The sequence below is a fragment of the Cydia pomonella genome, chromosome 3, assembly GCF_033807575.1.
Source record: "Cydia pomonella isolate Wapato2018A chromosome 3, ilCydPomo1, whole genome shotgun sequence".
In the NCBI taxonomy this organism is placed as follows: Eukaryota; Metazoa; Arthropoda; class Insecta; order Lepidoptera; family Tortricidae; genus Cydia; species Cydia pomonella.
In genome coordinates this window covers 5,331,163-5,358,633 of record NC_084705.1, presented here as the reverse complement: position 1 = coordinate 5,358,633, position 27,471 = coordinate 5,331,163, and the positions used below count along the sequence as shown (strand labels likewise).

The following is a 27,471-nucleotide window of genomic DNA, read 5'->3' as shown; positions in this document are numbered from 1 at the left end:
TGCTAGAAAGCTGAAATTCGGCATGAATATATATATCAATAAAGCCGACAAAGTCGTACAATAAAATCTAAAAATTTTATTTTTTTGAGGGTACCTCCCCTACACGTAAAGTGGGGGTGAATTTTCTTTTTTGCTTCAACCCTACAGTGTGGGGTATCGTTGGAAAGGTCTTTCAAAACTAATAGCGGTCTTCAACAAACATTTTTTGATAAAGTGTATATATTCGGAGATAATCGCTCCGAAAGAAAAAATAAATGTGTCCCCCCCCCCTCTAACTTTTTTTTTTTAAATAGCCTACATTGTGTCCCACTGCTGGGCAAAGGCCTCCCCTGTTTTCCGCCACTCGTCACGGCTTTGTGCATGATCCCGCCAGTCGCCACGAAATGAGTCCAGGTCGTCTCGCCATCTCGTTTTTGGCCTTCCTCTGCCTCGGGTGATCTGTGGTGCCCATTCGGTCGCTATTTTGGCCCATCTGTCCGGGTGCATCCTACAGATGTGCCCCGCTCAATCCCATTTGAGCTTGGCGGCCTTCTCACCCACATCTGCGATACCTGTTTTGGAGCGCAGCTCTGTGTTCCTTATCCGATCGATTCTACGGACTCCAAGTATGCTCCGCTCCACCTTTGACTTTAACTTTTGAACCATAAAAATCGTGGAAGTAGAGCTTAAGAAAGACATTAAATGAAAACTATAGCGGACATGATCAGTTTAGCTGTTTTTGAGTTATCGCAAAAAGTTTCCCCTTCATAGTAAAAAGACTTACTTTAATTAGGTACTGATTATGCAAATTTGCCTATTTGTTTAATTCGCGTGAAAGGTACCGTTTCATGCCTTGGTTAACAATTTACTATACTTTAAGCTCCAGTTTAGCTTATTGTGACGGAAGAGTAACTACGCAACCCTACACAGCGTGGCCCGACATGCTCTTGGCCGGTTTTTTATTGTTAATATTTTTAAAATTGCCTGTCTCTTGGGTGCTTCTTCAAATGATGATGCTGAGGAGCGGTAAGATGCAATACATCCGAGTCACGGGTATTCCAATCCCAGTTATTGCTAAGAAAATATTCAGTATAATTACGCGGTAGATGTACTCACGCGTAGTTAATATGCTTTATACTAAAATTATCGTGTCTAGGTGATAAATCAGCTGGGCACGATAGCATTCGTATAGAGCATCTTAAGTACGCATGTGTACATTTACTGCGGTTACTGGCTATGTTATTTACCCTATGTATGAGACATTCCAATCTCCCACAAGACAAGATAAATACTGTAGTACTAATAGTAAAAAAACAGGACTGGGAATGTCTCCGACGGAAGTAACTAAAAGTCGATTTCATTAGCCACAAAAAGAGCTAAAGTCGGGAGTCGTTTCCCTGATGCACCGGGTCTGGAACAGCACCAACAAGTTCCTAAAAACCATTGCTGAGAGATGGGGCAATCCTATTAAATTTATCTGGGTGAAAATTCTTAAACACAATGTCGAGTTGCATCACACTAAAATAGTACATTACGATACAAGTGCGAAAAAAAGGAAATTCGAAACGAGTGGCGATAAATTAAAACACGACCGAAGGGAGTGTTTTAAATCAACACGAGTTGCGAGTTACCTATTCGCACATGTATCGTACAACGTTTTACAGTAACCCTTTAAATGTTCGACACAGTAACGTAATATGCTAATTTTCGCACTAGTGCGATAAAGTAGCATCATATGTACTGTAAATATTATTTTAGAATATCCAGCGCCCTATTAGTATATTACGGTAATTCATAATTTTAATGTAATTTAACTGTTTACTAACCAATGGTTTTTTTACATGCATACTAACAGGAGTATGGATTGTAAAATTGTAAAATAAATAATATTTATTTATTAATGTATATGTTCATGTGCGAACGTTATGAACTTAAATTGATATAAATTGTTATCCGAATTCACTAATTTGAAGATCAAAATACGGGCCCTTTTCATAAAAGTTTGTATGTAATGCGGGACTATAATAATCCTAGGCCCGACGCTTTTTCTGTTATACATTAATGACTTGACCACCCTTCAAATAGAAAATGGCCAAGTATTTTCATATGCTGATGACACTGTCCTTGTTTTCGAAAGCAAATCTTGGAAGACAGTGTATGAACTAGCTGAGTCTGGTCTAAATAAGGTATCATCTTGGCTAAGAAATAATCTCCTTACACTCAATACAGCAAAGACCTGTTACATGTGTTTCTCCAAGTATAAAAGCACACAACCAAGTAGTAATTTAAAACTAAAGATTCACAACTGCACAAGTGTCCCTGAAATAAATAAAGATTGTAACTGCACACAGATAATTAAAGCTGAAACAACAAAATACTTGGGTGTCATAATTGACCAGCGTTTGTCCTGGCATCCACAAATTGAGTATGTCGGTAACAGAATTAGAAAACTGGTGTGGATTTTCAAAAAACTTAGGTATATCACTACTAAATCGCTCCTGTCACAAATCTACGTAGCTCTAGCACAGTCAGTCATGAATTACTGTATTACAGTATGGGGTGGTGCAAGTAAGAGTAATTTTTTAGAAGTAGAACGAAGTCAGAGATGTCTGCTAAAAGTTATGCACCAAAAACCATATCGCTATCCAACACAAGAACTTTATAAAATTAGTGAACAGCTTACAATGAGAAAATTATATATTACAGCGGCGGTATTACGAGTACATAGAACTGTAAAGTTTGATACAACGATCTTATCACGTAGACGTAAAAAATCTGTTATGCCTCCAGTGAACTGTAAATCTAAATTTGGAAGAAGACAATATCAGGCATTATCAATACACCTTTATAATATGATAAACGAAAAAATTAATATCTACTGTTTGCCTTGGTATGAATGTAAAATAGCCCTAATAAATTGGCTTAAAAATATAACATACGACGAAACAGAAATTCTATTAGGATGACGAGTACGATAGTAACTGAAACATACACATACACACACACACACACACACACACACACACACACACACACACACACACACACACACACACACACACACACACGAATTGTAAGCTAATCACTTCTTTCTTTCTTTTTGAATATAAGCAGAATTTAAAATGTTAATAATTATACATATATTGTAATAGTAATAATAATATTATGTAAGTTATTATTTTCTTTTACTTAAAATAATAGCCGTTTGCACAATGTTAGACTTTATTGTCGTTAACCGTGTACAAATGTACTAGACAAATGTAGAAGAGCGGGGCTTCCTGTCACAGGTATTATACATACTTACTAGGAAGTCCCAACCATGAATGTGTTATGTTGTATACTATTTAACGAAATAAATGCTTTTTGATTTTTTTTTTTTTTTTTTTTTTGAATGCAACACGGTCGTCTCATTTTAATATCATGCAGATACTTTTATTTGTATTCAAAAACATGTCATTCATTAAATGACCAATATTTCATGAAACGGGCTGCCCCTGTTATACGGTTCTGTTTGTTGAAAGTATGTATTTTATTATGTAAGTAAATCTATAAACAACCACTATTTACATATTTTTAAAACGTTGTCATTGTTGGTATATGTTAGGTTAGGGAATAGTGAAATCTGTTAAAAAGTCAATTATTTACACAATTTGATATTAATATTTAAGTACCATAAGCTTTGTTAAAAAATATTGTGTAATATTTTAATAAAATGCTTTATTTTAATTCAATAATTTTGTTTGCCTATATTACGCGAAAAAAAAAATCGTTGTTAATAACGTTAATAAATATCTTGAGACTGTAATCTAGAAAGATTTTGGTGATCGTTTGGATTACCTTTTTGATTTGGATCGTTTGGATTTGCCTCCGTTAAAAAGGTCCTTAATGTACTCATATCGACGGTTGTCCAACAGTTCGCTTCGAGGAAGTCCACGGCCGTCTTCATCTTTGGTACGGCGGCTACCGATACTCAAAGAACTGCGGTGCCGGTGCCAAGACCTGGTGGAAGTGCAGCAAGCGCCACAGCAAAAACTGTTCCGCTTCGCTCGTCACCGTCGGGGGAACGCTCTTGAAAGTCGGCTTGATGCATAATCACTGACGGCGCAGGAATAATCGCTGACGATGTCTTATTATTGCTGATGCTACCGAATGAGATTTGAGTTAGCAATATTATTTTGTGTCCGTCATATTATTTATTATTAATACTTTTATTTTATTCAAATTATAATATGGTGGAGGAATATGCAGGGAATTGAGTCACGGGTGTCCGCTCGGTGGGACGCTCGCGCTCTTGAAAGTCGAATTGATGATGCATACTGACGCTGCTCCCTTGAGCTTATTAATTAATGATAATATTAATAAGCGATATTCCGTATCCATGAATTCGAATATGTAAAATATGGATTTCTGTAATTTAATTGGGCATCTATATTCCAACTTCTTGGGAACGTTTGATAAAAGCTTGTATGGAATATAAGAACAAATCTTGGTTTCTTATCATATTATTATACAATGAAGTATGAGCATGTTTATATTACCAGTTACAAATGTTATGTTTGTTGAATATAGTTGATAGTTGTAGAGCAAGCCTGGGGCTATTTTTGTATATTTTATTCAGTAAGTAAATCAATAAATACCCACTTCTTACATTTTTTTACATATTATTGAAATGTTGGATATATTACTCACAACAAGTGTACCTATACGCTGGCATTGTAAGGGGATAGTGGGAGAAGTTTAAAAGTAAAAAAATAATTGATACATTTACACAAATTCATTAAAGGATTACAACTAATGATTTCGTTGTTTAAAATGGACATCCATTGCTAGCATTTAATCGTATCACCATCACCTTCATTTAATCGCAATTAATCTCATAATCAGTCATTGCAATATTTTTAATAGAGTAGTTTGTAGCTGAAAATGCTGATAATGTTGATTGTAATGTTAGGCATAATAACTAAAATAATCATGGTTTCATGTTTGCATCAATGTTTTCACAAACGCTACCCTAAACGGTTATAATCGCTATTGACACAGTTCAATTTAACGAAATGTACAATAAAACTGTATTAACTATGTATTATATTTTCAGTATACTTCGGCGTGTCCCACAAGGGCAACCCGGTGGTGACGATGGGAGGGTACCGCTTTAAGAGGACCTCAGCTTATGGCATAAAGACATGGTGGCACTGTATCAAGAGGTCTTCCACGGGATGTGCAGCTAGCATCAGTCTGGTAGAGAACCATATAAGAAGAGTCAACTGTCAACATAACCACTGAATAATACCAGTATATAATACGCGGATTGTGATTATTTAACTACATATTTTTCCACAGACACGATACAAAATGGACAGTATGGACACGATACACGCGAATTCATACAAAATGTAAAGTTGATGTTCGGATGGCCACCGCAACTGCCTTGAAAATGAAAAATAAAAAATATCTTTATTATCTATTTACAAACATTATAGCAAACATTTTCTGGGGCCTCTCTTACAACGTACAAGGCCTGTGTTGAGACGTCCCGCTCTTTCACAACCGTAATTACTTATAGGTACATTATATTACAAAACAAAATATTACTAAAATTAATATTTTTATAGGTATGTATGGATAATTATTATACTCGTATATTCATTTTTAAATGTTTAGGATAGGAAATTCTATTAACTGTTGTGACTTTGCTGCTGCGGACTTGAGGTGGGTGCTGTCTGACAATTTGCTTGATAAATTGACTAAAATGAGTGACTTTCGCCGCCGCCGCGATTATGACGATGTCACTCATTTTATTAAGAAAGTTGGCATATACGGCGATGGCATCAACGCCACAGGAAAATGCAGTTGACATCCGAATGTCATTGTCCTTAAGGCCCTTGGACACAATATCACACACGCAATTTCACACAAAATGTAAGAAAAATCAAAAACCACTTGGACTGGTTTTTACGTTTTATAGTAAATGTACGATTGGGACTTTGGGACTCGAGGTACACAGTTTATCAGAGCGAGCAAATATTATGATGCCGGTTGGCTTTGTTTTAGTTAACTTTTATATGTCGTTTTAGGCTACTGGGTAAAAATGACTAGCATTCGAAAGATAATTTTCGTTCATCAAATATAAATTTATGTATTTATTGACAAAAACACAAAGATTTTAAGTGCTTACGTAAATGTACACAATGAAAAAGCATTGCAGGGCTGAAAGCATTAAAGTAGGTTAGGAAACACGGCAAAAACAACAAAGCGCCACTTGCACCATCCCACTAACCCGGGGTTAACTGGTTGTTGGCTGGCCAGTACAATTTGACACTGGGTTAAAGGTTTAACCGGTTAACCCCGAGTTAGTGGGATGGTGGAAGTAGCGATAAGATGTCTTCTTTCAATATTCAAGTAAATAAATTGAACTTCATCATTAAGCTAAGTGCCTTTTTAAATAAAATAAGTATATTATGTGTAATATTAAGTTTTTAAGGAATTATATTTACAATATAGGTACATATTTCGTATGTGGCTAAATAAAATGGCATAAAAATATGAAAAATAGTGCAAGCCACTCAAATTAAATAAAGTTCATAAAATAAGAACTAATATTTTGAAAAAATACACCGTTACCTCATAATTAGTAATTTTAACTTAACATTTTTACTACCCAACGGGCAACGGTCTCAAAAAAGGCCACCATCCCATTTTTGTAGTTTTTTCTTGTACAGAATTTTCAGGACTACATTGGCTAATTAAGTATTTTTTTTGTATGTATGTACAAACAATTTTAACTCACCAACTGGACTACGAGGAAAATACTAACTGTAATGTAAAACATTAGAAATCCAATCCAATTGAACGCTATTAAATAGTTATCATTCAAAAATTATTACTTAAAAGTCAATTCCACTATACGAGAAAATAACTCAAAATTTGCATCTAATTACTTTGCAACTCTTATGGATAAAATGCAACTTTCTCATCAGTTTTTGAAGTATTAAGAGAGCCTTTAAGGGCTTTAAGAGTGTGGTGAAAAATTGACACTGATTTGCTAGCTCTTATTATAATGATTAATTACGCTTGTTTTAATAATTTCATATTTCGATGTTATCAAGCCAGACTTGATGATGATTATTAATTATATATATTTGCATATAGGAAGTAAGTGTTATATAATAAAACTAAAGTTGTTTCTATTTCCATCCCATTTTGATTTATGACATTTTTGTTGCCATATGTTCTAATATATGGTATGAAATTATGATATAGGCATAATAATAGGCAATAATGACGCAGGGCTTAAACCAAGACTAGTCTATAAACATATAATTGTACTACCCAGGAGGACAGGAAAGTAAGGATTTTTAAATAAGAAGTAATTAAGATTTGTATTTTCTTTTCAGAATTCCGACTGGCGACGTTCGAGATGAGCAAATACGGCAACCGTATTCTTATTTTCGAGTCATACCGGTACCGAAAGAGGTCAGACAGCAGAGGCCCGAAGTACCGCTGGTTGTGCATCAAGCGTTGCTCCCACAAGTGTCCTGCTACTGCCATCACCCTTGACGATCTAGTTGTCTCTACTAAATACGAACATACTCATCCCCCTGAGAAAGACCTAGAACATGCGGTGATACCAGCTTCATACGCGCATAGCTACATTCAATCCTAAGAGATAAACATAATTATTTATTTGAATAGTTCTGGAGCTCTTAGTCAAATTTATCTTTTACTAAATACTAATTTGGATACCAATGCTGCAAATACCTAACCATTGCGGTCAGCATGGGGTGTATTAAGAGGAAAGGGGACGATCGATTCTCCATACAAATGTAGTCCTTATTTTGCTCCCTGGATAACAAACATCATGGAAAATATGTTTACACAATTTGATGTATTTTAATCATAGCTATGCCCGACCGCTTGATTTTTTTCGATTTTTTAATTATTATAAAAGTTAGGAGCCAAAAACAGGTTTCATACAAATTTCTAAAAGCTCCTAACTCTGTTATAATAAATCGATAAAAATCAATCGATAAAAATCAAATAGCTATGATTAAAATACATCAAACTGTGTAAAAATACTTTCAATAACGTTAATATTGAAAATATTAGGTGGGAAAGAGACAAAAGAGGACTATGTTTGTATGAAAATGCGATTGCGCGCGGGTTCTCCACTTTTGTCTTAACAAATCTTCAAAGACTTAAATATCTATGATATTTTTCTACCTCATCCAACTGAAAACCTAGTAAAATGCTTCGTTGCCATGTCATACAGATAGCGATTTAATCGAAGTATTTACTTATAATTTTTGGTGAATTTTGATTTTGTTTAGATATTTATGGTGTTGAGAGTCTTTTATGAGAGAATTGAGAAGAAAGTTAGAATTGAGAGTGAGCGCTGCACATTTTTACCAGCCATATTAAATGCCATTTTAATTCTGAAATATTCCGTTAGAGAGTTTTGTATTAGCTTAGGTTTTTGTACCGATTGATAAAATATTGTGTAACTGTACATACATTTGACCACATATTTACAAATAAAATACTTATTTATTTGATTTGTTTGCATAACTTCTCTCATTTGTTATTGCTTACGTGTATGGCCCAGAACAATATGTAGCGTTTATAGGTACAGGTTTTGTATAGAAATGTTACAACTCAGGTGGTAAGCCCAGCAGGAACTTGTGGCACTTTTGAAATCACACTTGGAGTACATCAAGGTTCAGCGCTAAGCCCTCTTCTGTTTCATGTCACCATGGACTAACAAATGCCAGAAACCTGTGCCATGGAGTACACCGTACGCAGATGACGTTACTCTCATATCAGACTAGGTTGAAGTCCTGTAAAGTAGTCACAGATTGAAGTCTCAATAGTTGGTTAAGAACACTTGAAAATAAATGGTCTTAAAATCAGTGGCAAAAAACGGAGCATATGTCGTGTATATTCGATGGCCACACGGACGTAAATAACATAAAATTCCACATCGGTGACTCACCCATTCCGACAGTGGACCATTTCATATATTTGGGCTCGATTATTAGCGGCGACGGTAAAATTGACCGAGATGTAACCCACAGAACATCTACGGGGTGGATGAAGTGGAGACAATTCACAGGCGTAATGTGTGACAAGAAGATGCCCATCAAACTCAAGGAAAAACTTTATAAAACAGCAATTAGGCTCGGTATACTTTATGGTATCGAGTGTTGGGCATCCAATAAACAGCAGCTGTCTAAGTTACACACGACATAAATGCGCATGTTACGCTGGTTATCGGGTGTCATACTGCTGGACTAAGTTCGAAATATCCATATCAGAGGGAGTTATAAAGTCACGCCCATAATCAACAAGGTTAAGGAACATGGTATGAATATGTACTCCGCCGCCCTGAAGATCATATGGTACGAGTTGCCCTGAGGATACCCACGACAGCGCGAGGCGCCGGAAGACGGCCCGCCACCAGGTTGACGACGGTCCAGAAGGACCTGAAAGGGATAGGAGTGGATAACATCGTAGCCTAGAACCGGAAACAGTGGAAAAGGCAGACAAGGAGAGCCGACCCCAGATAATGGGATAAGGCTTAGGACAAGAAGAAGAAGATTGCTTAAGTGTATGTGTAGGTATGGTATGGACCAGGGATTTTAATCCTGACCACCCTTTAGACGAGGCACTAATTATAAGAACGGGGTGAGGTCACCCAAAGCTGTTTTGGACAACCATCTGTTCACGAAAAACTTAAACTTGGTCTAACGCATAATGATGTGGTGAAGACTCGGGGCGTTCATAGTCAGCACAGATACTGAGAGGATTGAGCAACTACCTAATGCCTGACTTAGGAATCTGAATGGACACCATCAACTTATCAATGAGCAAATTTTATTTAGGAAAGCAAGCATGTGTATAAAATGCAACTTTCTCAACAGTTTTTGAACAATCAAGAGAGCCTTTACCAGCGTGTGTGGTGCAAAAACTTTTTTCTAACATAACTAACATACTCTCAGAAATCGAAAGAGTTTGTAGGCGCTACTTTTGGTGGGATGTCCTGTCACGTTTATTGAATACACCTTCTGGTACAGTCAATTTCATCAAAACATTTTCATGTAAAATGTTGCCAAGATGAAACTATAAGGCTCGCACTGTCACAAAGTTATCATATCTCTTGTAGAGCCAAGCTTCTAACTATACAAGGCCTAATTTCACAAACTACACCTTAGTCAAAATATATGGCTTGGCTATTTCTCGTCTTGGCGGGGGCACTACTGCGCCCCCAGATACAGTCACAATATCTTGCACAACAAAGCGTACTCGTATACGTGATACGAACTGATCGGAATGGCCTAAGAACGTGGCATATATTTTTATCCGTTGTGTTGTGAAATATGTTTGTACCTGCAAATAGCATTTGGCCAGCCCCTTTGATTGCATTTCTCCAGCTAACTTGATTTCTTCCTTCTAAATTATTACAAACAATGTTTCCAATATGTTTAGCGTTCTTCGGCCTCACGCCCACCGGTAAGCGCTGCCTGAACATCGGGCGCAGCCGCTTCACCGTGCACCAGCACGAGGGTCCGAAGATCCGTTGGCGTTGCCTTCGGAAAACCTATGGCTGCCTCGCCTTCGTACTCACCATCGAAGACCAGATAATCAAGATGAGGGATGTCCATAACCATTAATACGATTGACATAACAAACACTTGTCTTTTAGTTTACATAAATGCAAGACAATCCCATCGCTTACTGTTTCAGTCTTGTTTTGTATATGTCAGAATAAATGTGTGTCAATCCAGAAGAATGGTCAGTATTGATAAAGATTGACTCTCACATCTATGTGAAATAAATATAATATGGATCCTGATCCTGTCGATTTCGGACCATAACGTTTCTAGTCAAATTATATTAGATACTTAGATAAAGTTCAAGAGATAACATTTACTATTATCTTTAAGTAGTAAATGGATATATAATTTTTCTCTACATATTTTATTTCATAAAAATTCCCTTGCATAAAATGAATAAAATCTACTCACCTCCTTTTCCTCTTTTTATCCAGATGTGAGTGCTTCATTATAGCAGTACTTATTTATTTATTTTGTCGTATCTTTGTCGATTCACTACTTTCTTATTATTTTTGATTTCTCACAGGATATTTCGAAGAAAACCGCAACGGTAACCAAGTGTTCGTCATGGGTGGCCATCGGTTTACCAAAGACTATCAGAAACATTACAAGAGTCGGTGGCGATGCAACAAAAGAAACTACGGGTGCAAGGCTTATGTGTTGCTGCTCGAAGAAAACATTATTAAATTTACTGAACATAACCACACCTAGAAACTTTATTATTGTCATGTTCATTCATTGTCTTATTAAATTGTGAGCTTGGTTCAAATCTTATTACACGTTTTAATAATTATATGATTGAGATACAGATTTTCTTGTAATCTTTTATATCGGTTGCTTAAAGTGAAAGAAAGAGATATTATAGTATTGAATGAATTATTGTGATAAAAAGTTTCAATTATATTTTATTTTGACTTGTAATCATTGTCCATTGTTTGAGAAATACAGAAACAGTCATATCATCCAGACACTTCTTATGCCAGTCGCTATCAAGAATTATCGATTAAGCGGCATTTTTATAACCTTTAAGATATATTTATTTTTCGTCCTCAATCACTACGGAAACAAAGCAATTCAGTCAAATGGAGTATGCACTGTTTTAATATGATATAATTATGTACCTTAGTAATATAAGTTAGTCATATTATTTAGATTAAGGTACTAACGTTGAAAATGAGTGCCTCATTTTCAGAACCTAATATAAGTTTAAAATGAACCGTACTTAAAAAAAAAATTCAACAGGTCGTGTAGTGTATCAACTGAAATACATGTCGTATACTAAGAAAAAGTGACCAAGGCCTCCAGTGCCCAAGGGTGGAAGCGCCCTTTGCTATCGCGGTGCCTGAGCCATTACGGCACCTGGGTCGCGGCGGCATAGGTCGCCGTAATATTCATCGTAGGTAATATTTTCTAAACAAATTTAATTTGTTCTAATACTTCAAATAGGTCGTACAGTTAGGTGCAAAACTGTCCCAATTAACATCTTAGTAGAATATGGAGACGTTAATGTCGATCAAAGGTATGTAAAAGATTAATACTTAACAATACTCCTTGAAATTTGCTATAAATCCGCCTAACTGATGATATACTTGGCATTTACCGTGTTTTTGTAATTTAAGATCTAAAACTGGAAAAGGTGCCATTTTAATTTTTTCCAATAATTTTAGTTTCCTTTACTCCACATTATCCACATTCCACTAAGATGCTATTGGGACAGTTTTGAACTTAACTGTATATCAAGAATACAGTTCTGGTGAGATCTCTTGGAGATATCAGATGTGCCGGAAAGGATTTTGGATGTCGAGCCACCGTGATTTCCAAAGGTTACGATTATACCTCATATGATCATCTTTGTTTAACCTTATATATTATATATACATTTATATTATATACATTTACTCAATAATATTGTAAATACAAAAGTTTAAAATCGGGAGACCTTTAAGAAGATATGCTGGTCGCAAGGTATATTTGGATTTTTGAAGGTCTACGGGCTATAACCGCTGTGATATCTTAGTATTAAATAAGCTGTTTGATTAACGATTAAAATTTGATTTTAATAATATGTTTCATTTTAAATATCTTTTCGAAAAGCTTTATCGTTAATTTTGGAAAAAGATTAAAAGTTGATAAATTCAAATAGGTTAGTTTTGACGACCGGTCTGGCCTAGTAGGTCGTAACCCTGCCTATAAAGCCGATGGTCCTGTGTTCGAATCTCGGTAAGGGGATTTATTCCTAAGTCATGGGTGTTTTCTATATATTTTTAGTATTTATATATTGTATATATCGTTGTCTGGATATCTATAAATACAAGCCTTCTTGAGCTTACTAAGAATGTCCATTATATATTACATATTATTTGTAGTAATCAGTAGCTATAGGATTTTAAAGGACCTGCAGGCGTTAACCTTATTTTTATGAAAGAATTCGACATGCTCGAATTCAGTGCCTATTAGTTAGGTATTTTTCGACTTTATGAATTTCCACTGTTCGTGTAGTATTAAATATACTACAAATAACACAGTGTATTTTATAATCAAACAGTTAAATTTAGATAATGTGCTGCTTTTATAATTATTGATAGCACTTGGATTAGTATATTTAAAAAAAAATTGTAATAATATTTTACAATGCGTTAGAGTCAGACTAAGATAAGTTGGCAGCGATTTTGATAGCCCAGACAGCGCAAGTGTTATTTTAAACGTCAAACATCTATGAAATTATGACGTTAACTTAACACTTGCAGAGGCTGGACTATCAAAATCGCTGCCAACTTAACTTGGTCTGACTCTATTTAATTATGATATATTTTACAGAAGCAGAAGAAATCAACGTAATGGCAGATTAATTATTGGGATAAATACAGGAATATGCAATTTAGGTAAAAAAAAATTCTTTGAGGTAGCGGCCCAGATTCCTATAAAAAAGACATCGAATGTCGGTGTATTTTTGGTCTCTTAGCCTTCTTCTGGTATCCTTTATGATGCCAAACAAATCACACACGCATACTACAATGCTATGATAATATTCTCATAAACGTACATTGAAGACCTGGGCCAGTATCATGTGAACCTAAAAAAGGCCTCTGGGTTGTTATCCCTTGATAAAATAAAGAAATGCGTGAGCGTCGTGGAGCACTCAGTTGGAACGAAGTATATTAATCTTGATAAACGTATTATATTATTTATTAACAAATAAAAAAAAAAAAACTTTATCGACATAATAATAAATTTCACAAATCAGTTATGAAATGCGACTTACAGTCAGGGAGAACGACCAAACATAAGAAAACATTTTGTCTGTTTTCTTCATGTTAGCTCATGCTTCACACTCGCTTAGTCAATTAAAAATATTAAATTCAAGTGAAAAAAATACGAAAAGTAATATCTGCATACACGTTCCCGTTCTTGACGGAAAATCTTATATTTTTAATTATATTATGCTCGATAAGGAACTTCGTTCCAAAAAAATCTGAGTGGCAGAAGGATAATGAGGTTCAGTAACGCAAGATACGTACAGCCTAAGGCACGACTGATGCGGGGAACCGATGTGAGTGTGGTTATTTCTAACAGTTTCGTTTCGTCGTCATTGTGAACATTGAAATACAATACTTACCTAATATTATAAATCAATAGTTCTTTATGTACCTATACGAATGCAGATATAATTATCTAGTATCAAAATATAACCTACAGCAAGGATTCAATAAATCCAATAATTTTACAGAACTTTTTTTTCTTGGACACTAAATCGGGAGGGAAGATTGATATTTGATAGTCATCGCTTCTACAAACAGCCACATGGGGTGTTAGGTAACCTGGCGATGCAACTTGAAAAGATTGGACTGCCAGTGTAGGATAAGGACCATCGATAACAAACTCGTGAAATATACCAACGACTACCATTAAGAAAATTGACTAAACATTCAACTTACCAAACACAAGCTTCTGTGCAGATTAAATCATGATAACAGTATTTACGTAGGTAGAGGCCATGCAGAGATACATGACATTTGATTTGATAATAATAAATTTATTTTAGCTTTCAAGCTTCGTTATTTGCTATTCCTTAACTTATTATATTTTTTTCTTCGTATACTTATTTATAATCTTTATATGCTTCTACAGACAATTATGCCAGAGTACTTGCTTGTAGAAGCTAACAACGTGGATTTGTTCTATCCTATCTAACTGGTTTTATCGTCAACATTATTCCTCCTACTTCTGCTGTCACACATATCCAAACCAATTTGATTTACACTATTGATTACTTAAAAATAATCGGTTCTACACTTACCATTGCGGTGGTGATATTACCAGGCCGTAAACGAAGTTTGCTGATTATAAACGGTTACGCCTTCTCGGAGTATAACACGACGTTTTGGTATTGTACTAAAAAAAGAGCAGGATGCATGGCGAAAGCCCGAACAAATTCTACGGGAAAACTAATGTCCGCTTCCAAATACCACAATCATGACCCTCCCAGATACCATCGCACTGAGTCAGGAACCTTCATAAAATTGTAGCCTTAAATCGTCGATATATATACATAGAAATTGCAATAAATACTTATTTAATTTGTTTTGTGTGTATTTATTATAATTATTTTCATGTGTGCTAGTAATGAATATTGTGTTATTTTGTGAACATAAAACATTCCGTTTCAATTGTAAAGTATCTTTTTCGTTTTTTATTTTGTTTAATGAAACCTTTTATTTCGAATTACAAATAAGTGTTTGAAACTAATTGAGATTACCTAAGAAGTTTCTTATTTCGAAACATCGATGGTATTTTTAATAACAAATTTGATTAAGGTGACACCATATCAACAGATTGGCTTAAAATTATTTTATTGTTTTCAGATATCCTGCGCGCCATTTTGAGAGCTCGTTTTACCAAAGAGTCTACAAACATTTATATTGGAGGCCATAAGTTCTTCAGACATTCGAGATCTTTGGTTGGAAACCGCATCAGATGGACATGCGCCAAAAAACACAAGCACAAATGCAAGGCGTCCGCTATCACTATCGATGGAGTTGTTGTCTCCACTACTGGTATGCATTCACCCTTATGCTGAAGTGGTTTCCCAGTATTTATCTCATTGTTCTTGAAGGAAATTTTGTAAGGATATCTGTGATTGTGTATGCAAATTACGTACCTAAGATAATAAATATATGGCAACAGCATGCTATCCTTGAAGTCACGTATCTGATACGTTTTGTAGTTTACTGTTTTTTTAATAGATGAAGTTTTCATTCACTACATCACTATAACCAAGTTTTAAAGCTTGGCCATGACGTCATGGTACAGAGAAGAACACGTGTTTTTCTTTGTTTCTACTTAATCACAGCACACACTTTTCTTGTCAGACATAATGGTCAACTATTTAGAATTAATGCAATTGGTCAGGGTAAGATTTGCAATAGCCTGATATGCAGCCCGAAGGGCAATTAGATTTATGATGTATTTAATACTAAATTGTTTACAAATTTTATATCTATATTCCTCTAATTATTACTTGTGGGTGTTTTTTTTAATGTTAAAGGTGTTGTAGATTTATGTTTATTACATTATGTGTACTGTATCGTTAATATACTGCGCATAAAGGGGTCCATTGATTACCAGTTCGCCGGACGATATCGGCCTGTCAGTTATTGGCAATTGTCCGTTTTGTTGCACTATTATCTTTAGTTTTTTAATGATTGTTGTGTTTTAAATTGTGAACTTTATTATGGTGGTTTTATTCATAAAACCAATATATTTTCATAAATATTTATACTCGTATTGATGAATTAATCCATTGTGTTCTTTATTGATAGGCATTCCATTATTAACTGAATCAAGTTTAATGGAATTTTCACAATCATGAATAATTGTAAAATAAATAATTCGCTGTTTATTATACATTGTTACCAAAGCATTATGATATGTCGTATTAGAATTTTAAACAAAATTGGTGATAGCTTGAGACTAAAATAGAATTTTAGAAATGTGATTCAAAATTCAAAAAATGACCTTATTAAAAAAACTGTTTTTGTATATTTAGTGATGTAAGTCAGATATAAGTATTAACTATAAGCATTTTTAATTGTTTATGAATACTAGTATTATTTATTATAAATATTTCTTCGACATCTACTAATATTTGCGTTTTAATTGAAACCTCAATGTTTTATTTATTTATTAATCGCCGTTGATTATTTGGTATTGGTATTGGTGTTAAAAAGTTTTAGAGGGGCGTTCTAGTGTTTACTAGCACCTAATTTACACTTTGTTTGCGTAGCCAAATTAGCTCAAACATCCCAAAACCGATTTTACCATTCCAGCGAGCACCATAATCCAGATCAACAATCGCACATACCTATTCCACGAGGGGTTCCTTTACAACCGTCCGCACAAGAACCGCACGGGCACCTCGTGGTACTGCGCATCGTACCATCGCCAGTGCCGGGTGAGCGTCGTCTCCACCGACGCGCGCGCAGGCCCGATAATGGTGGTGAGTTACGCTGGAGAGCATAACCATGGGTTGCCAAAGTTGTATCGTACCAGGGATGGTACGTTTTATAAGTCCGTTGAACGTTAGCTTGGGAATATGGATTACTTCATTATGGATAAGGTCTTAATTTTATTGTGTGCGTGTAGTTTTAGTAACTTGAACTTGTATTACGATTGAAATTATGTGTCTGTATAGTTATTAAGAAAATAATTAATGTTAATGTTTTTAATTCTTTGGAGTATGCATTTGTATATATATGATGATCAATTTATTTTTAACAATCAGAAAATATACTTATTTTTTGACACGGTCGGTTTTACTTACCATACGATAACCACACTTGCGTAAAAAAGTGCCTATTGAACACACCCGAAAAAAAGCATCAGAGAAATAAATATGTGTATTGTGAAGGTTGGAAACTTTCACAGTCTTTTTGAAGATAACTGGTAGCAGTTATAGATTTGAATTCAGAATTATCACCTTGTTAAATGAATAAAGATCTGCAGATGGCCATTCCGAAGGTAGCAACCATCTAGAGTAGTTGAAATTGTAATCTTGCAAAAAGAAGAAAATATATGTAATATCAGAAATCTACGTCTGCGTTTATATTCCCCACCACGGTTAGACTGTATCCTTTGTTACAGTATCTTCTTACTTAATAACGTATGTTTCATAATGTATGAGATAAGATAATGTTTTAAAGGTGGTACTACACGGCAGGGTACGGTACAATTACAAATATTTTTTAGTTGCAAACCTCAAAATAAATCTCTGTATTTAATAACTTTATTGCTGACTTTTGCGTGAAATAAAATTTAATTTATGAAATTAAAATCGACATATATCAATCTACTGCTTTAGGATAAGTGCAGATAGATCATCAGCTACTGAAAGGCATTGAAATTATTCTAAAACATTTCCTTATTTTGCAGAATGTAAGCTCATCACATCTGCGACCGGTGCCACCCTCCTACTGTACCAAAACTTCTTTTACAACCGCAAACGTCGCACCAACAACAACAACCTCCGGTGGTACTGTTCTCGGTACCACCGTGGCTGTAAAGCTATACTGATCACTACACAGGAGTTAGAAGTGCTGCACGGTTCTGGAGACCACCCTCACGAACAAGCGTCCTTTTATAAAGACTCTAATGGGATATATCATCGACTGTAGCGTAAAAAATTGAGATGTGCTAGATATAAGTAGAGAAGTAAAGGTTTTAGGTACCTATCACAGTTCATGATATACAGCCTGGTGACAGACGGACGGACGGACGGACAGCGAACTCTCAGTAATAGGGTCCCGTTTGACCCTTTGGGTACGGAACACTAAAAAAAGGGTACGTGCGCCTACTAAACTGTTCAATACATGTTCCGTTTAATAATTAATTATATATTTCATTTTGGTTTTCATCACCCATGGAAAAATATTTATGTTCAACAAGGCATTTCATTCAAGTACCTAATAGTTATCCTGTGCATTCATCTACTGGAGACCGTACCTGATTTCATAATGTTAATATTTGATCTTGTGCTGATTAACACACAGTGTCACACACACATCGTTAAATGGTCAACAAAGGAATGTACTTTCAAAAAGGTATTTTTCTTGTTGAAGTGTAATGTTTAGTAAATAAACATTTGTTATGTTAACACTGAGTTTATTATATTATTTTAAAGCTTATTAGTCATCGTCAAGCTTCGAGTAAGTCAGATATAGCTAACCCCATACTTACACAGTTCATTCCTATTCAACAGCGTCTGTACTTAACAAACACCGTCTGCTGTCACTGTCACTCCCATATGCAATGGGTCATTTAATACAGTCCGTAGCTGGGTTCTGCTACAAGCATACATTACAAAAGTAACTTCGTTGTAAGTGTAATTGCGCTGTGCATGTTACAGTGAATTCGTAGGCTTAAGCTAATGTCGAAATGGAATGCCCGCGGCAAAGCCTTATTGAAAGCCTTATTATAAGTAGAGAAATAAAGGTTTTAGGTACCTCTCTAATATTTTTTTCAACTCGACAAACTGTCGAATCGAATAAATCGTCTCATAAATATGGTACTACGCTCTTATTACACTGGAATAAGATGCTATGGGACATATTTTTGAGTAAGATGTGTACACCCATATTTTTACACCTGACTGTACTGTAGTTCCTTCTTGAAACTCCGATTAAAAATGAAGAAACTTTGTATTTGATATTTTCTCATTATTTGAAAGCTACAGCTTTACTATTATTGCCCACTATGGTTGTTAATTCCACTGATTGCTTCTCCTGATCTAGGATATTACATTTTGAGTTTTGTTGCAGCAATATCATGGTACGTAAACGACTCTGACAAGCTGATGGCGGTAGTGAATGGGTACACGTTCTATTGCGACCAGGCGATTATCCCCGAGGTTGCGATGTGGCGGTGTACCTCCGGGTACCCGTGCAAGGCCAGGTTCAAGGCGTTCACCAACGGCGGTATCATCCGTGTCACCAATCTCGAACATAGCCATAAACCACCAAAGATCTACGTGAGGGAAGGCATACTCATCAGACCTGAGAAGAGGAGAAAAGTTATGCCGCAGATAGCACTGTTTTAAGCATGCGAAATGAGAATATCCCATATAAAACCTAGGAGGTAATCATTGCAACTTTTAATATAGAAAACTAGACATTAAAGTTAGGTACGTCATATAATACATAGGTATATTGATGGAAAAAATAAATACTCATTCATTAGTAAATTAGGTAATTAATTCTTCAAAAAATTAATATTTGTCTATTTAGCTTCTTAATTTCAAAGAAATTTCTCTACTCTTCATTATTAAGGTGTCAATAAGCAGTACACTAGTAGATGTACAAAGCTTGTCTAATAGTAAATATAAATGCATTTTGTACTCGTAGTAAATGAACATAATTACATATTCGTTTAATCTTATTATTTATTTATATTTACAATATTTTATTAGGAATGTTAAATGTACCTATTGTACATAACTTTAAGTTATTTAAAAATAAATACATTGCAAATGTGTTTACCTACATATATATCATAACCTCCCTAAAATATATTCAGTAACGATAAACTAACGGCTTGTATTAACAAACCTGTATTTTTAATTGGTTTGTAAGTATAAAATTACTCTGTTTTGTTGAAGCTAATGATATTGATGCAGATAAAGCAGTGTATGTAACTGTACGTAATTAGACATTCAAATACTCGTGTGATCCTTTTATGAAACTCATTTCATTCGTTTCATAAATCCACACTCGTATTTTAATACCTTTCATTATGCAGCAGTCACATAAAATACTATTATGATATCATATTTTTGCTGGTCTATGTGTTTTTTAATCTACCGAAACCTATGCTGGATTATACTAAAACTAGGTACCGCAGTGTCCACTTATGTCAGCATCAGCACGTACTCGAGCAACTGGACAACCCGCGTCAATAATGGCAGTTGATCTCTACTACTATTACTTGAAGCTAAATGCATTTCTTTGCCCTCTAACTAACCGAGTCACTTTCCCCAGTGCGCTTCGTCCGCAACGCATCGGGCAAGCAGCTCGCTCTAGTCGGCGGATACACCTTCTACTGTGGCGCGTCGAATCTGCGTACCAATATCTGGCGTTGCACCCGCTGGGGAACCTGCAAGGCGCGCTTCATCATGACCAAGTACCCCAACTGTGAACTGCTCACAGCACAGTTAGAGCATGGGCATACAGCTCCGAATTACGTCATCAATGGAGGCGTGTACTTTAAACTTTAGACGGTTTGAAGCGTGCGGTGAGACCCAACCTTCCCACCAACTTTTGATACTGCACACGCTGACTGTAAGACGCGCTTCATCATGGTCAAGTACCGCTCCGAATTACGTCGTCAATGGAGGCGTGTCGACGACCAGTCAGCCATATGCATTTAGGCATATACATAAAGTATTCTATTTCTCGGGCAAAATTCTTTAAAGGGCTCTCGTGACATAAGGGGTACCAATTAACATGTAAAAAACAAAAGTATATTAAGACATAAATGAAGCCATGCATTATCTACTTTCCTAACTATTCTCAGTTAGACAATGTTGCGTCATTATTTTATTGACGTACTTTGAGTACTTATTTACAGTGTAAAAAGAGAGTCTAGTTCAAGATTTTCTACGAGTTCTAACAAAGCTATACAAATGTACAATCTAACGGTTTTACCATCAACATAAATGTGTTTATCTTTGTATTTAGCGTTAGTACGTTATTATTATCTTAATAACCTTCAATATTTTTTGTTATGGCCTATTTTTTTTTTCAAAAACTGTCTTAATTATATTATGTAATTTGAACGGTTAATAATCATTCAGCGGGTTTCGTATGGCTATTTAAAATCTTCAGAGAAAGTATTAATTTACTCAATGAAATCTTATACATACCTACATAGGTATTTATTTACCTATACCTATACCAAATATTCTGGTAAAAAAACGTCACAACTGTTTTTATTTATATGTGTACAAATGTACGATAAGTAAGACATGATTGTCACTGAAAGTTTCAAATAGTCAGCTCAAAACAGCGATCTCAATGTTCATTATGTAACCAATTTTATACACTTTTTCGATAACACCTAATGTTCTCTTATCTGTGATATGAAATATAACCGCTTTATGTTTGTTTTTGTGCCATTTAAGATGTTTTTCTAGCATTTATTGTAAGCGAAGTGTAATTTAAAAAATGGTTTCTTACTTTTTGTGCATCTACCAGTGTCATAGTCGTCACTATGTAGACGAAACTAATTCGTAAACGTAATAATATATTAAAGCTGGTTAAAAATCGAACCGTGTATTTAATTTTAAATTGTAAGGCCCCGTACAGCACCTTAAAAAATTTGATATTAGGAAAAAAAGGTTTGGGCTTTTTGATGGAGATAAAACACTCTGAGAGGTTGTTATTACTTTCTTGCTCTACTCATATCTTGTTTACGTACAAGTATTGCAATCATTCATAATACAAAGAAGGGTGCCTATATCGAAAAAAATAAAAGGTTGCTTAAGAGAATACAGCAGGCCTAGCCAACGTGATGATCGCTATCTCTTCGACAACGAAACGCTTTGTCTCTCTATCACTCTTGCAGGCTTCTTCATCGTTTCTCGGCTTGCGCACTGATCACGTTAATATTTTACATATTCAATTTATTACTTACGACGGGTGCAATGAGTATAGATAGTATTATATCATTTCGCAAAGCTGATTTTAGACCTTGAATTTTTAGAATTTTGCAGTTTTCACTAGTTTTATTTCTTTCTTTTAGTGTAATGGTATCAAAACTTCAGAGGCAATAACGTTTTGATCGTGAATGGCTACACAGTTTTCGCCCACGAATGCGTGGAGCGGACCATGCCCTGGCGCTGCCAAGGCACCAATAAGTTCACCAACAAGAAGTGCAGCAAATCACGAAGACTGTTGATTAAAACAAATAAAAAATTGCCCGCGTTTTTCATACAAATATTTGGTGTCAGTTTTGTGACGGTCCATTCAAAATGTATGTCAAAATGTGTCACAAAACTTTTAAATCAATAGTCCTCGTGATTCTGAGTAGAAATAACCCAAAATTTGATGGGTTTCGAAAAAAAGTAATTGGTATAATTTTAAGTTAATTTATTGGCTATTATTATTGATGACTTTAATAAATGCATTGATACGAGTGTCATATCAGTGAATATTCTAATGTTTCACTAGAGTATTCTTTTATTTCTAACATCACCTTTAAAAGCTTTGTACAACAAATAAAGAACTAACTAATATGAACTAACCTTGCCAGACAGGCAGCCTTATTTAGGAATTGTACTACACGAAATAGAAGCTTTCAAATACTGACGTATCACGCAGAGAAAAATTAAACACTAGAAATTTTGCTTAGTGGCAGCAATCATTGTTTAGTGATTTCAGTTGTTAATTATTAAGCATTTACTTATACATTATGTCAAATTTTGCTGTTACATGACGAATATTTGTGTCATTTATTTTCAAATTACTGTAATTTATATTGCAGAACTTCATATACTTCGAATGAAACTTCATAGATTAATTAAAATAGAAAAGAGGAGGAACTGCGTCAGTTGCTACGCAAAATGCAGGCTCACAATGAAAAGTAGGCAGGCAGACAAGAAAACGAGAAAAATTAAAACAAAATGTAGTGACTGTAACAGGTCGTATTGCATCGACTGCTTCTATAGACTACATTTCAGAGGGTCCTCTCCTCTACAAAATGAATTTCCTACTTGAAAAATTAATATTGTTACGCAATCATCAATCAGTTTTATTAAACCATTTCAACACAGTATTTTTTAGTATTATTACGAACATTGTAAAAGGTAAGGCAGATAGTTCATAAATTTTATATGCATTACGTATCGTGTTATATGACAAGACTCTCCAAATTTAAAATTCCCAGTGACCTGGACGACAAATGTACTCGGCAAGCAACTGATCCTCATTAACGGCTTCAGTTTCTACCAACAAGAAAATTATAAGCACTCCTCGCGATGGATCTGCACGTTTGGGGTGAGCAAGTGCAGGGCGCGACTAATCACTACCTCAGAAGGACACATTATGAAAGCTGTGCTGCATCACGGCCATCCGCCACCTCAGTACAGGATTCAAGATGGAGTCTATTATAAAATTTAGAATAGATACTGGTAAAACATTTGTACCTACGACAATTCATTATCTTAATATAAACTATGCCAGCTTGCTTTTTAGTACTGCACTCTTAATTACAGAATATTTATAGAAGTCAATATTTAAAGAATGATGACAGATGTTTAAACATAGGAGTGCATGCTTAGTGTCTCAAATATCGGTCATCGTCCAAGTTTACTACATCAGCTTTGTACACTGTGTGCGCATCTATTATTAAACGCTTACCGATATTCGAGCTCAGTAGTAACATGGGGTATAATCAGTTTAGTATTAGGTCTGATAATTGAAACGTACTGAACACAAATTACATTTAATATCAGCGGGTATATAACACTGGCTCAAGCCCGTTACGCGTAAATGACTTGAGCCACTGTACCCGACTAATTTCTACCGAGTCACTGTACCCTGGAGCCTAACGTATCACAATATTAATATTTGTAATTAGTTGAATTAAGAGTTTAATTTATCCACTACCTTTTGTCTAGAAGAGATCGCTCTTTAGAAATAAGGCCGCCTGTATCTTACCTCTGTCTTTATATATTATGTATGTTTCCTTGTTAATTTATTATGACGTTGTGCAATAAAGAGGGTTTGTATTGCTGTATTGTCTTGTAATAATATGTGTCAAGGTTTTGTATATTTTTAATTCTACCTGTTTAATTTCCCAGTGACCTGGACGACAAATCATCGCGGCAAACGACTGATTCTCATTAACGGCTTCAGTTTCTACCAGCACGGGAAATCTAAGCACACCTTGCGTTGGATCTGCACGGCTGGTTTTAACAAGTGCAGGGCGCGACTCATCACAACCTCAGAAGGACACATTATGAAGGCTGAGCTGCACCACGGCCATTCTCCGCCACAGTACAAGATTCAAGATGGAGTGTACCATAAAATTCATTTATAGTACTTTTTCGCCTTTCTACTAATGATGAGTGTTTTTTTTTCCTGTTTTGTTTTCATTTTTGTACAATAAGAATTTTACTACTACTAAATGTAGAATAGTTACATTTTGCAGTCAATAAATATTAAATATTAACAACGCCAGTTCAAAATTCGACGCTTGGCCCTTAATTGTAGAGTAACTAATATATCTATAAACGACAGTATTGAACGAGCAATTTGCAACATATTAAAAACATAAGTTAAAAACGAAGCGCGCACAACAATCTCAAATTTCAGTCTTCTTCCAACTTTACAACAACAGGGTGCGTTGGTGTCCACCTACGCTAAGATGCCAATCGTTCACGCTCCGTAGCGTAGCGTGGTTATCTATCTTATTATTATCGTGGTATTCTATCACACTTCCATGTTAGTGTGATAAAGACAGTTGGCATCTTATCTACGCACCGAGATTTGTATACCGCGGGTGCATTTATTAAATCACAATCAACAACTTGTAGCTCAGGAGCAACATGGCCAATTATAAAGGCTCATATATATTATACAACTTTCTTGCACATTCCATATAGCAAAATTTTGCCAAAAATTATCGCTCAGTCTAAATCTAAAGTAATATTCTTCATATTGAAAGTAATTTAAATTCAGGAATAGGTGTAAACAGAAGCCAACATTCGGTTGAAAGCAAGAATTACCGCTCCATCTATCATTGTAAAGATGGATTCCGTGCGTACTTCGCTTCGCCCTTAATTACAGAGTATTTATAGAAGACTGTATTGGCAGGGTAACAAATATGAAAACACAATCAACAACTTCTAGCTCACGAGCAACATGGCCTACGATAGGCATTTATAAATATTGGTTTCAGGTCCAATGATTGAAATTTTCGAATGAACCAGTAAAAGCAAGGGTCGGCAAACCGCTCGAGAGCGGCATGTCTCCACATTGCGGCTTCTCATGCGACAAAATAATGACATTAAGAGTTTTAGAACACTGAAAACATTATTTGAGGATTTTAGAGGTTCCTAAAAGTGGTGATTTTTACTGTGGTTGGATCTTCTTCTGAAAAGTTTACCTGTAATTTGTAATTTTCCAGTGACCTGGACGAGGAATATCCGCGGCAAGAAGATGGTAGTCGTCAACGGCTACAGTTTCTGTCACCAGCAGACTTCCATGCACACTGCGCGGTGGATATGCACCGTAGGCCGAAAGTGCAAGGCGCGTGTCATCACGTCTAGGGAAGGAGAGATTGTGAAGACTGAGCTGGATCATAACCACCCGCCCCCGCAGTACTCGATTCGAAATGGGGTTTACTTTAAACTGTAGAATTTAACTGATTAGGAAGTAAATAAAGATGACTAATCCATAAAAATATATTTTTCTATTATTAACGCCTTATCCAGTTTCTATCTATCTTTAAAAACATGTTGTGAAAAGTCGACTATTGTCCATTAAATCTTACCTAGTTTTATGTAATGACAGTACTCTATACGCGTTACGCATATTTTATCAATCAAAAAAATATTAAAACAATATCCTGATATCTGCGATGTATGTCAGGCTGAGCTTTACGTACGGTACGTACGGTACGTTTCCACCAGAGTGTTCATTAGGAACCAATTGAATCACTTTATTTACCTATCCCGTCGGGTGATAATACGTTTGTGCCATACGCCACTTATATTGGTTTGCAAGAGAGCGAAAAGAAGCAATTCTTTTTTTGAAAAGTGTTATATTTAGGGAATACTCAACTTATTTATAATTTAGGCACATATGTTTACTATTTATAGTACTATACAAATAGTTTCAATAAAGTGGTAATCATGAAATAAAAGCAATTTTATTATTGCCATATCAGTTTTTGATGAGTAAATTTTAAACGTACAATGTACAGTACCGGCCAAAAATATATCACCTTTGTGTTTTGTTGTGTGAACATATTTATAGTAATCAATATAATTAAGATTCTAGAATACATATATTACTTATAGCTTTATAAAATAATATAATGAATATTTCTTTGAAATAATAAGTATAGAAGTAACAGTATATTCATCGTATTACTTTTGCTTTGATCACTGCTCCACAGCGTCGAGGCATAGACTCCACAAGAGCCTCAATAGTAGATTGAGGGATTCTATGCCATTCTTCCTGGATTTGAGAGAACTTTTGATTGGCATTTCCAGTTCTTCCCATAAGGGTTCAATTATATTTTTAGTTGGGCGATTGACTTGGCCAGTCCATTAGAGTCACACGTCGCCGCTCGAACCATTCTGTGACACGTTTCGCACGATGCTTTGGATCGTTATCCTGCTGGAACACGAATCCACGGCCCAGAAATCTTCGTGCATAAGGTAGCATTACGTTGTCCAGAATGTCTAAGTGTTAATTCTGGTCCATTATGCCCTCAACTGTTGCGGTGTCCATGTTCGCGTGCTTTACACCAAGCTACTCTTACCTTTCGGTTCTTCGCAGATATTAGCGGTTTCTTTACAGGACGTCGTCCGTGTAACCCGGCAGTCTGTAAACGACGTCGGACAGTTCTTACAGATGGAGTAAGCTGCCCTGGTCGATATTCCTTTGATAATATCCGGCGCTGTTAACCGAGGATTCGCACGAGAGACACGCAAAATATTACGGTCGACTACAGGTGTAGTGCAACGTGGTCTGCCGCGTGTTTTGTAGCCAATTGAACATTAAGTAGCTTTGTAACCGCCGATTTTGAAACACCAAACTGCTGCGAAAGCTCTTTATGGGTACGCCCCTGCTTGTAGCCAATAAAGATAGCTTTCGGTTGACAG

General features: G+C 35.5%; 1 protein-coding gene across 26 annotated transcripts in view; it reads left to right on the top strand.

The window, feature by feature from the left end:
- Positions 1-27,471, top strand: part of LOC133515885 (protein tramtrack, beta isoform) — a 526,149-nt gene that overhangs the window by 256,024 nt on the left and 242,654 nt on the right. The window contains exon 5 of one of the 26 annotated variants that reach the window (XM_061848483.1): positions 19,403-19,695. The exons of 24 other annotated variants lie outside the window; for them this stretch is intronic. In XM_061848483.1, coding sequence (XP_061704467.1) covers positions 19,403-19,680 — 278 coding nt within the window. In that variant the 3' untranslated portion in view covers positions 19,681-19,695. Of the gene's footprint in view, positions 1-7,373; positions 8,532-19,402; positions 19,696-27,471 lie in introns of those variants that run through there. One more of the 26 variants, XM_061848486.1, reaches the window with a different exon arrangement.